The sequence below is a fragment of the Larus michahellis genome, chromosome 5, assembly GCF_964199755.1.
Source record: "Larus michahellis chromosome 5, bLarMic1.1, whole genome shotgun sequence".
NCBI classification, from domain to species: domain Eukaryota; kingdom Metazoa; phylum Chordata; class Aves; order Charadriiformes; family Laridae; genus Larus; species Larus michahellis.
Window position 1 is genome coordinate 26,099,781 of NC_133900.1, and position 12,237 is coordinate 26,112,017.

General features: G+C 44.6%; 1 protein-coding gene across 20 annotated transcripts in view; it reads left to right on the forward strand.

Moving 5' to 3' along the window:
• ADGRL3 (adhesion G protein-coupled receptor L3) overlaps positions 1-12,237 on the forward strand; it is a 529,084-nt gene that overhangs the window by 371,284 nt on the left and 145,563 nt on the right. For 19 of the 20 annotated variants that reach the window (XR_012587320.1, XM_074589233.1, XM_074589236.1 and 16 more), the window contains one exon: positions 4,555-4,635. The exons of the other annotated variant lie outside the window; for it this stretch is intronic. Coding sequence is in view for 18 of the 19 variants with exons in the window: in XM_074589233.1 (XP_074445334.1) it covers positions 4,555-4,635 (81 nt within the window). In the remaining variant the exon portion in view is untranslated. The remainder of the gene's footprint in view (positions 1-4,554; positions 4,636-12,237) is intronic. 20 annotated transcript variants of the gene reach the window in all.

Genomic DNA, 12,237 nt, shown 5'->3' on the forward strand with positions numbered 1-12,237 from the left:
GTTTCCTGCGTGCATACATGATGATAGGAGTTGTGCTCTAGAAAAATCAAACGTCACGGGAAACTTGGCATAGGGTCAGGAGGAGGTCTGCCCTGTTAGATGCTACAAGAAAGGATCGGGGGGGTGTATGTTTTTACGAGACACAGACGAGACTGCTTTGTTGCTACTTTCCTTGGTTATTCCATGCATTAGTAGGTTTTTTTTCTGTAGTTTTAGATTGTGGCATCTGTAGATGACTAAATCACTTAGGGGCAGATTTTTGAAGATGTGTGGATGTTTATTTTCTGTCTGGGAGCATCCAGATCCCTTAAAAAAAAAAAAAAGTCCCTTAGGCCAAGCTATTATGTTTCCTTCAGTCTTCAAAAAGAATTATTTTTGTTCTTCTAAGTTATTGGCTTTCTAAAATGTGTTGCATCTCTCATGTGTCAGGCCTGAAAGTAATGGCCAGCCAGGCACTTTTTCTAATCTACAAACATCTCTCGTTTCCTCTACCTGAGGAAGGCTGTGTCACCAGGCAGACTTTCAAGGTCATATCTATATTTTGCTCCCAGAATTGCTGCCACTAAACATGCTTCTCCGGAACACGCGCATATGGCCTGGCTACTATGGATGCTGTGTGTCTCTCCTCATTGAGAAAGGCGGCGTGAGGAGAAGACAGGGAGTTTGTAGCTACTTGTGCCACATTTGCTGCTTGCCCCATCTCACCTGAGATGGTTTTGATGCTTATGCAGTGTTGGCCAGACCTAAATCCTTGTGGTATGATACAAAAAAAAGCAGGCAAGAACTAACCTGCGGTTGTCTTCCAGCATCAGCCCTTGTTGCCCATTACTCCCCCTGCCCTGCTGCTGCCACTCATGGGGAGCCACGGCCATCATCCATGTCGGTGGCCGGACCTCGCCAGCAAGAAGAATAAGGGAAACGGAGCCCAGCCTTAGCGATTAGATATGAAATTGGCAACTTCATCACACGTTGCTTTGATGATTATGTTTCATTGCTGTTTACTTTTTTACCTGGGAGACAGCTGCAGGAACACCAGATGGTTATAGTCAGGGTGGGATTCGGAGAAGGCTGTGCAAGCTGTTACAATATGAGACATGCCCAACTTTCCATCAACAACAGAGACATCTTGACCTTTGGTATTTTGTCAGAAGAAATTTTTTTTTTAACAACTGAAAACTGAGCCACTTATTTAAAGAGGTGCAGTTATTTTTGGAGTACCCTGCAAAATTCCTGAAGGACCTGACACCAGCCATTTCCTCTCCTATGGGCACGGGTACCAGGCCAATACTGGTTAATGTGTGAGCAGCTTTTCAGGCCGAAGAGCAGTCAATCAAATAGGCTTGTGGGTTAATAGATGTGCAGTTAGAAAGGGCAGCTTGACAGCTGGAAAGATGGTCACGCAGGCAAGGGAGGCCATGTCCTGCCTCCCAGTGCTGCACTGTTGTCAGCTCAGACCCAACATGCTGGAAAAAAAAGCTGAAGGACCGGGCGATTCGGAGAGGGAGGTGTTGAGTGTTTCTGCCATCTCTTTTTTCATTAAGGCTTTCATGTTCCCCTTTTCAAGTGTTTTTCCGCAGTAGCTGGAAGTGGAGAGGGGGGGATTGGAGTCACTCATTCCTAGAGCTGGAGCTTGAACTAAGCATCTGAAACTGCAAAATTCATGCAAAAGGGACTGGGAGTTGGTGTCACTGGGCAAAACCTGTCCTGTCAGTCTTTGAGACTGACTTGAGCTGCAGCAGAGATATCAGCCTCAAAATCTTGTATAGGTCCATTGGATTAAATTGTGGTTCTAAATGGAGTCAGTGGCAAAACTTGTAATACCGTTAAAGCCAGAAAGACCATTGCTCTGGTTCTCTAAACTGGACTCCTGACTCAGAGTTTTATCCGCGTGCTTGTGCACCAGTCCCATTGTTGGGGCTTGCTTCAGGCACCCCCCCTCGCCTCCCTTCCCTCAACCCTCTCAGATGCCACCATTGCCGATAATAGTAAAATCAGAGAAAAAACATGATTCTGTTGATTAACAAGAAAGTTTACAAGGTACCTTGATCCCAAATGTATAATTGGGGACACAGATAGCAGTGGAGAGACTTTGTTCCTTGTATGGGAAGACTGTGATGAGTCTGAAGAGCGACTAAGATGCCCATGAAAATGCCCATAAAATCGAGCACAGCAGTTGTTTGCTTTGCTTTTTCACAGGGAGAATATTAAAACCCAGAATTTGATTCCTTAGCATTGTGAGACGTGTACAGTCTAACAGAAGTCAAGTTTGATATTTTTTTTGGAAATACCGTGTTTTGCATCAGCAGCAAGCAGATAAAAGCTCTCTGCAACTTGTTTCATTTATCACAAGAGAGCATTTGATGCTGCTGCTTCCTCCATATTAGGTAAAAGCATTTATAAAACATTCATAAAGTTCCATAGATATTACTGAATTGTAATGAATGTCTAAACAAACTCACAGATGTTTTGTAGTCTTTTATGTACAGTGCGTGCATCTTCTTTACTCCAGCCTAGACCTTTAAGCCTGCAGAATCATTCTTTTTTTGTATTTGGGATTGCTTGATCCCAAGAAGACCAGGTGATAAAAAAATTTAAAAAAAAAAAAAAAAAAAAAAAAAAAGCCAAAACCATGTGCTAGCAACGTGCCCATGGGGCAAAAAAGGCCACCAGCCTCCTGGGCTGCATTAAGCAGAGCATAGGCTGCAGGTCAGGCGAGGTGATCCTGCCCCTCTGCTGGGGGTGGTGAGGTGTTCCTGGGTATTGGGTCCAGAGACTGGGACTTACTGGAGCCAGTCCAGCAAAGGGCCACAATGATGATTAAGAGATGGAAGCATCTCTATGTGGGGAGAGGCTGAGAGAGCTGGGACTGTCCAACGTGGACCAGGGGATCTTACTGATGCGTATAAATACTTGATGGGGGGAAATAAAGAAGATGGAGCCAGGCTCTTCTGAGAGGCATAAAGTGACAGGACAAGAGGCTCAAATTGAAATACAGGAAATTACACTTAAACGTAAGAAAAAGCTTTTTTTTTTTTTTTTTTTATGCTGTGAGGGTGTCCAAGCGCTGGTACAGGGGACACTTGCCATGGGCTCTTGTTGCTCTTGGGCTGGACTAGGTGATTTCCAGAGCTCAGTGCCAACCTCAGCTATTTTGCATTTCAGTGGTATCTTTGATGGAGCCAACGGGGAGCCTGTTGTATGGCTATAAGGGCACCGATCCTGCACGTTGGGCAGCTTAGAGTGAGAGCAGACTGTCCGCCTGTTCCTGCTGCAGAACGAAGCAGCTATTAAATGATGGCTTATGCTCACTAATGACATCAAATGGATTTTTAACATGTAAACGAGAAGGGGAAAGTGGGGTAACTTGTTATTAGCTATGGGTTTGCCTGAAGCAGATTTCCCATGTTAAAGCACTTAAAGCAAATATAGAATTTATGATGTGTCGGTAGATTTTAAACCTGAATAACGTCCAGTTGTTGTAATGGCTAATAACGCAAATTATCTGAGTCAGCCTCGGCGTAAAGCGGTAAATATATCCTGCCCATTCAGACAGACTTCTTCCCCACCCCCCACCCCCCCTTTTCCATTAATATTTTATCCCCCTGAAGAGATGTTTTCAACATATTATGCGCACCAGCATACTGCGCTTGTGGTATTCCTGGATGTCATTACAAAGAAGCCCGAAGACTGTACCGCTGCTCTGCTGCCTGTGACGCTAGCTTGGAAATTGCTTGGAGCAACAACAGCAAGTGTCAACAGGGAGCCGTATTAATTATTTGGAATGTGTCTCATAAGAGGAATCAACTGTTTTTATTGCAGCACGAATATTACTTGAAACGGGAAGGTTACTCCAACTGTTATCGTAATCTATGTATCATTAACTTTCCATGTTTAGAAAAAGAGATTAACAACCCTGTAAATTGTTACAGTAAATAGGTGAATTATAACAACATGTTTTTATTATAAATAGAAGTTTCTTGATATAGTTACTTCCAAATTACTGGAGAACAATTGGGACTTTAGCAACTGGGAAACTGCATGGTGGTGCTGGGAACCAAAAAGCTTCCACCCAGTTGAAAGCAATGCCAAGCTCTGCAAACTGATAGCTGCATCTTCTGCAGGTGGGGAAAACAGATGCAGTTGTACTTCATACCATTCTTCCTTCAAAAATTGCTGTGACACAGAAATGCTTGCTTCCATCTTAGAGTGAGATTAACGGATTTAATGGGCTTCTGTGAAATCACTTGTCTTCTGTGGCATATGGCCTTTTAAGAGAACATCGTGCAAAATGTATGTCGTAGTGGTAAAACAGGTATAACTGAAGTTCAGCACGGTGCCCATGTCTGCATGGAAAAAGCAAAAGAAATGGGAGTGTTACGTACTTTTCGTAAGGTGTCTCCACAAAATGGAAGCTCACTGTGAAAAATACACAATAGAGCAGAATACTTGCAAACCTGTTTTGAATCCAGTGCCGTAAAAGCACTCCATGTTTATTTATGGCCCTGATAGATCTCTGTAGGAAACAGCGGAACTAAAACACTTATTTGTCCACAGGGCAAGCTCACCATGGGCAGGTTTCTTACATTGCCCCACCGATCCACCTCGATTCGGATCTGGAGAGACCGTCATCCAAGGGTGAGTCATTGACGCAGTCTCCATGCACGTGCATTGTGAACCGGCCATAGGTGTGAGTGCATATCATCCAGTTGCTCATAGGACCTCCACGGTAAAGTTACCACCCTCCATCCAAGGACACTCCTGGGAGCAAATTCATTCCTGCGAGAGAGCTGTATGAGAGATGACCGTGTCCCATGTGCCCCATTACATAGCTTTGAAAATACCATTTTGTTCACAAGCTATTTTGCTCTTCCCACTAGTTTACTTCTGCAGCGATGGGTATACCTTAGGTCCTGCCCTCTGCCTTCCTCCTTTCCTTCCTAATGGCGGCGCACAGGCATGGGGGGCTTGTGGCAGGATGCCCCTCAACTGCCCCTCAGGTGAATTAAGGTACAGAAGTGGTCGTGCAGTGGTTCAGGCCTGGATTCAATCCATGTTGCCGTTGCTTGAGGTTTGTTCTAAAGTTGGTGAGGAAACATGTTCACTCTAGAGGATGACTCGAATTTTAGGTGAGCTGATTGCCCTTGGGAGCAATGCTGGTAGCCGATATGTATGGAGGAGCCCACAACAGCCCTGCTAAGAAAGGTGCCTCTCTTGAATGGTGCGAATAAAGTTATATGAATGTGAGCCCTTGATTTCTCTGCCCCATTTGGAGGATCATCCCTGGCTGTGTTGTGATGAACCCCTCGTGTTTGCTCCTGTGGCCTGGGGAAATGGGCTTGGCCCCAGAGGAAGCATCCGTGCTGGTGCAGGCTTCTTACATCTCCCTTTGCTCCTTCTGATTAGGTTGTCAATATTCAGGTAGGATATCAAAATGACCAGCTTGCCCTTCTTGGAATGGATAATAGCAAAGCGAAAATCAAATGGGTATATGGAGGAATTTCTTGGTCAGCTCCAGAAATGTGTATGAACATCAAACAAAGGGAACATTGTAGAAGAAGAGAAGGGGAGGAAGAGGAGTGCCAAAGCGTGTTAGCAGGGAGATGCGCTATAGCTGAGGTTTGCGGTTTTTCCTTCCTCCTGCTCTCCAAAGGGTGCTACAGGGGCTGAAAGGGTATGGGATTGATCTTTGCAGTGACTGACGCTATTCTGCCCCAACACCGTCGGGCTGTGAGTATGTGTTAGCGTGTGCGCTTTTTTCTCTAAGCGCTCACAATTGAAAAATGCAATGTGTTAGTGCAAGATTAATCTGGATAGGAACACTGTCATTAAGTAGTACGAAGAAAGCTGTCTTCTATATCTCACTTCGTTACCCATCTCTAATATTCTGGGAGAAAAAAAAAAACGCCTTTGTGTTGGCAAATCGCAGCTGCAACGGCAAACCCTGCTCCTCCAAATGGCCCAAGGACTTTGTGGGCTAAATGAAAGTATACTGTTAACGCTCTTGGTGTGAAAGGCTCCCTTAGTTTTGAGTGAGCTTTTCTACCAGCATCCATGGGGGTAGATCTGTAACGTGATTGAGTAAACATCTGCTGGTATTTTTCCTTTTGTAAGTGGGAGCGTGTGTTTTCTTAGCTGATGCAGTAACAATTGCTAAGGAGTTGACTCCTGTTGCACAGAAGCAGCCTCAGCACTATTATTCCTTGGTGGTTCCTCCAGTATCTCTGCAAGGTGGAACCATATGCTGGGTGGTGGAGCTTGGGTGTGAGGATGCTGGATTCATAGTTCCTCTCTCCAAATCTGGTCTTGTCATGAGTTGGGCTGGTCACGTACAATCTCCTGGCAGTCCACAACCTCCATTCACCTTTAAGTGAACTACCCTGAGATTTGACACATGCATTTGTGATTGTCAGCTGCTTCTAAGTCACTTGAAAACCTCCAGTTCTGTGGTAAAATTTACTACCTTGCTTTTTTAGCAGAGCACTCCAATAAGGCAGACACAGTTAGGATTTCCAGGACCTTCTTGCTCAAGTCTGTCTTTGATGTTGGATGTGATGATTCAGAGCTTGCTTAGAATAGGTCAATGTAAATCCTTGCTGTGGGGTCTGGAGCAGCCTGTGGAAGACTCAAGGATGCCGGAACAGCGGCAGCCAAAGAAGCTGTGCCTTGCTTTCTCCAAGATAAAAGAACTAAAGACTAAGAAAAATCTTCAGTGATCTGTCGTTCGTGAGGGCATAGCTACCTCTGCAAGATGAATGGCACTGCTGCCAGGAGCAGGGCAAAGTGGGTCAGGCAGAACAGTTGTAGCGCTTGCAGAGAAGGTAAAATGGAGTTTATCCAACATAAACTGCTACACTAACTGCTTCCACCAGGAAGCCTCCAGGTGGAAGGGCTTCCACCCCCCATTTGAGAGATCCTAAAGAAAGAGCTGCTCAGGGTGGAAGGACTGATATTACTGCTGCTATGTGCTGGTAAAAGGACTTGTATCACCTTGTGTAACTTAATAGTAAAGGGTCAGGGAGGCAGCCACCTCTGAAGGCATCAGTCTATTAGCTGGTGACTACGGGGTGTTAAAAACATAGTAATTGTCTCCTGTGGGAAGAGCAAGGCTTTCCTCTGGCCCTGGGATCTGGGACGTGTAGTTCTACTTGCACATCTGCTGCCTCATTTCCAGCCTCAGTGCCCAAAATCCATTAGAGTGTTGTAATAATCATGATTTTTTTTTTTTCTAAATGAGGGTTATTAAGTTTTTTTTGTTTGGCTGTATTTTCTGACACCTTAGGACACGCTCAGGTCACATTCCAAGCTTCATCCTGTAACTACAAGAGCTGTTTTAAACAAAGGAGGCAAAACCATCTCCTGTCCTGAAGCTCTCATTTGTTCTCCACATTTCCAGTAGCTGGAACTCTAAAAGAAGAGCAGCGTTATGACGGTTGTCATAATCCACTAATGCTGTTGCTTTGATGCTCTTCATTTCCCTTCCGCATTCCCCCTCGCACTGAGCTGAACGCCAGGTGCAGGTCAATGTTGCACTTAGAGTGGCAAAACGAAGAAGCCACTGTACAATTCTGATTGTAATAAATGGAACTAAAGCCAGAGCAGGGATAGAAAAGCATCTTTCCTTCCCCTATTATTAAAAAATGATACAGCTTTAGTGCTCCTGTGGGCTTATGCCGTTGCAATTCTCAACTGGCAGATTTATTTGTAACTGCCTCTGCCTTTTTAAAAATTTTATCACTGGTGACATTTACACACATTGTTTATGCATGCAGGGCATTTTTACCTGCCTTTCAGAGTCCTGGTGCTGGTAGTGAATAAACTCCAGTAGTTTACTAGTACATTAGTGTCATCGTGCATTACAGTGTAATTACTCTGCGCCACTGCTCTGTACAGTAATGTAATAATGACACTGTAAATCACTTAATAGAAATGAGGCCCTGAATCAGCGTTTTTATCAAGACGCTTCTTATTCTCCACCCCTTTTTTAATTCGATGATGTTTTAAAATTAGTTCCCTATACGAAGCACTGTTAACCATTATTTTTGCGCCTTCTCTCAGTCTGACGATCTGGATGTGATTACATGATTTTTATGCAACTGTTTACACCATCTTTATGCAGAATAATTCCAGGGGTAGCTGAGACCTCGGGCTGTGATCTAATAGACTGGAGATTAAACCTGTGTTTAAAAATGGATCGCTGGTTACTGACAACAGCAGATGAGGGTGATGCTGATATTCTGGCTCAGAAAGGGATTTTATGGAATTATCATATATAGCAATAAATGAAATTTAGCGTCTGGACTTAAATTCTGCCAGGTGCTAAAACACAGCAAATAAGTGAATTAAACTCACCGAGTCCACACACTAAAACTATTTATAAAGCTTTATAGAAGCAGATTTTAGTGTCTATGTGGAATCATATTAAACATGAAATGTATGCCTTGCGTTTAAAGCTAGGCAGTCTGAAGAGCTCTCCTCCCCTGTTGAGCTAGCATTTTGCAAAGGTTTCCTTCAGAGTTGAAGCTCGGGGAGCAGTTGTCTTGGAGACTGATAAGCTTGAAGTCAGTCCATTTCCAAAACATGAATTGATAAGCAAAACTGTGTATTGGTCCTCAGTTCTAGAAATAAATAGCAAATAAGGGAGGGATGGGAGGTTCTCACCCTTCTGTGCAGATTTCTCTAGCCAGCAAGGTTGGTTTTGGCCCCAGTTAAGGCACTGTGGGGTTTTTTTTTCCTGTAAACCTCAGTTGTGAGGTTCAGCCTCTGTAGACACAGAATCTCTCCCTACCCCTTGGGCAGCGTGTTAGGAAGACAGACAGACGTTTTGCTGAGTTTTCCTCTTTTCTTCTCCAGCTCGGTGGTGTGTCCCTTTGTGCTTTCTTCCTTCAAAAGCTGGATCCATTCTGCCATTTTTCTCCTCCTTTGCATTTGCAGTGTCTGAGGGAGAACTGTTCCTGAACGTCAGAAGCACTGTGAAATCTTATTACCAAAAATAGAGCAGGTTTTTGGGTCTTCATTTTTTTTTTCTCCCAAAGGTCCCAGAGAGGGTCGATGGCTTTGCCGATGATGTGGGAGGATGTGACAGCCGGGCTCATTGCGCAGCCCCGGTCCTCCTTCCCGGGTCCAGAGAAAGGGGAGCGCCGGGCAGCGAGGCCCAGTGGCGCTCCTTGCCTTAATTCAAGCCGACACACGGGGTCACGCATCTTGTGCTTGCCAGGCCCTGAGACACCAGCTCTCCTGCCTCTCCCTCCCCGGGTCCAGCGCTACGAGAGAGGTGCTGTTCAGGAGTCCCTGCTCTGACCCCATGGTGTCCAGACACCTCCTGTTTCCAGGCTTTTTCATTTTCTCCTTGAGTCCCCCTGGGAAAGCCGTTCCCTCAGCTTGAGAGTCCTTTACAGTGTCCCTCTGCTTCTCTCCAAGGTCCCATTTTTACTCATCCTACTCCTTGCCTTTAGAATTAGTTACAGCTATATGCTTCCAGCTTCTTAAGGTGATACTGTTTTCCTACCCTCCTTCAGGTGGGAGAGTCCAGGGGAGGTGCTAATTCGATGCCTTTGAGCTAAGAGAGGACCATGCACTGGACGCTGGTTGGGGTTCCCCATGCTCAGGACCCATTATTCTCCTTTTCCTTATGCGATGCTGGGGTGCTACACAGTGTCCTGCTCTTCCTGGGTCGTATACAGGGTCGTCGTCTTTGCTTCTGCTCAGCCTTTTCTCCAAGCATGACTGCTTTCAGGGCTTCCCCTTTGTGACTGCCGTAAGCCCACCAGAGGATCTCACTCCCTCCAGGATGGGGTGTGAGTGCTTATTGCAGCAAGCCAGCAACACACATGCAACATTTTCTCGTCCCTTGTGGCTTTTCAGGCAATTAGGGTTATACGAGTCATGCAGGTAACTGGTGTTGCACTGGTTGGATGGGAGATGACTGTTTACCGTACCTGCACAGTCAATGGAAGGGTTTTGCAATGACTAGGAGCTTCACATGTACTGGGAATTTTCATCTGCCTTCTTTTGAAGAGGTCTGTACAGATTTGTCATGTTTTCTGTCGTGATGGGCAGGCTCATTTAAAGCCCTCAGCCTCCAGCCTGGAGATGAGTCTTCAAACAGCTCAGCATGGCGACGGGGTGGGTTTTGGGCAGCGCGGTAGATGCAGAGGCAGGGATGCATTGCCAGGTATGGGGCTCATTTGGGTTGTGAAGACAATGGAGAGGTGAGCTCTGATATAAAGATGCGATGCTTTTTCCAGTGTTATCCAGAGCTCTCTGAAAATCTATCATCATGTCTCAGAACCGTGCCAAAATGTCCACCTTCCTGGACTACACTGATTTCTCTGAAGCAGGCAGCTGCTTTAAACGTGCGCCGTGCTCCGTATTTATTAATTCCTCATTAGGTACCATGGGTGGTGATAACTAGTATCATAACCAGAGTAGCCAGAGCTCCTGGAAGTCTTGCAGACAGCCTGCAGTCCTCCTGTTTGCTTGTTATCATCAATGAGGTCCCGCTTTGCATCCTGTAGCTATCCATAGTCAGAAAGAGTTAATTGCATGCCATTCACCGTTTTCTTTTTTACTGTGGTGTTGAATTGTTGCTCTTATTTCTTTGGAATGTGTGTTTTCTTTGCAGAGGGGCACCTCGGGGCATTGCTGTTTATTTATAAGATAACAGCATTTGCTCTAGCAGAAAGCTGGAGCTAACAAAGTCTCTCAAGGAGGAGCGCTAAATCCTGTATGCTGCTGGTGGGAACTGTTCAAAGTATTTACGCTTTAAAATATTGAAGGATTTTTTTCTTTTTTTTTTTTTTGGGGGGGGGAACAGTCTGAGTGATGTTTAACACCTTTTCCATTATTTCTCATCATCTTCAAAAGAAAAAAAAAAAGCAAAAGCACTTTTTAACTAGTTTTTTTTAACAGCTAGCCGCTGCCTTGTAAAGGAGTTTTGCTATGGAGATCAGCATGAACTGTGATTTAAAGATGCCTTGAAATGTTATTCTTTGTAGGCTGTTTGAAGCTACCATATGACCTGATAAGCTCAAAATGGACATAGACATCTACCCAGGAGATTCTTTTGACAGTGGGTTTCATTTTCCGCTGTACTGAGTCGTACCACTCGCCATCAGCAGGGGAAGTTTTCACCCACCTGACAGTGGCAACAGCTGGAAAGCAGAGTCAGCTGTGGCGGTGCACCCTCAAGCATCACTAATCTAAAGTGAATGTCCTATTACCAGCTTGAAAAAAAGGCTGTTGAACCAATTCAATGTGGAAAAAAGAGCGCAGTGCTGCATACAGCATGAGACCCTTCTCAAACTTTATTTTTTTATCCCTTCTCTGCCAGACTAATTTTTGGCTACACTTCTCTTTCTGAAATATTTATAAGGCAAATAACTGTTTTAAATGAGCAGATGGGGGAGACATAAGACAAGCTGTTAAATTAATAAACATGTGTGGTGCTTTATCAGTAAGGGAGCCCATTTTGGCATTTCTTCTGGATGATTTGTATGGCCTATCACCATTGCACCTGGTGCAGGGACAAGAAATGGGCACTTAATAACCAAACAATGTGCAAACTCCTTCCATTATAACTTCATTATGTCAGATATAATCGTCTATAACTAGATGTCAAATACATAATTTATGTCCAGCTCCCCTGTGGAATAGTGGCCATATGAATGAATGGCCCCATTAATGGGAAGGAGCTTTTACTGTAACTTTTCCCCTCCTGGTACGTGGTCCGTTTTGTCATCTGGTATTAATTCTGAATCATTTCAGGGCTGCAGAAGAATGCCTGTTATATTTATATTTGTGTAATGGGAGAGGATGGCAAATAAATCATATGTGAGATCATATTTCAGGTCCACTGATTTCCTAAGCCGTGCGCCTGTTTAAAAGAAAATAGGATCGGTCTCCAGCGCTTTGAATGATAGGCATAACTGGCCTTTGTTTTACCCATCTGGGGACTTAAAAATGGCGTATAATGTGAGGCAACACTTCCTGCAGGAGCCCTTTGCCACAGTCAAAGAGCTTAGCCACTGGAAAGTCTTCATCTCCCACTGCAGCGATGCTGCTTGCATCCTTTGCTGTATGTTGCATCTTCTCTCACGTTACGTTATATGGTGCCTATTTATAGAAGTGCTCCATGACATATGTGGTGACGTGTGTCATCATCATCACCTGAAAGGATGGAGGATAAAACAATGATGTCTTTTAGAGGAGTCTTTTGGAAACATAACGTGTGTATTGGAG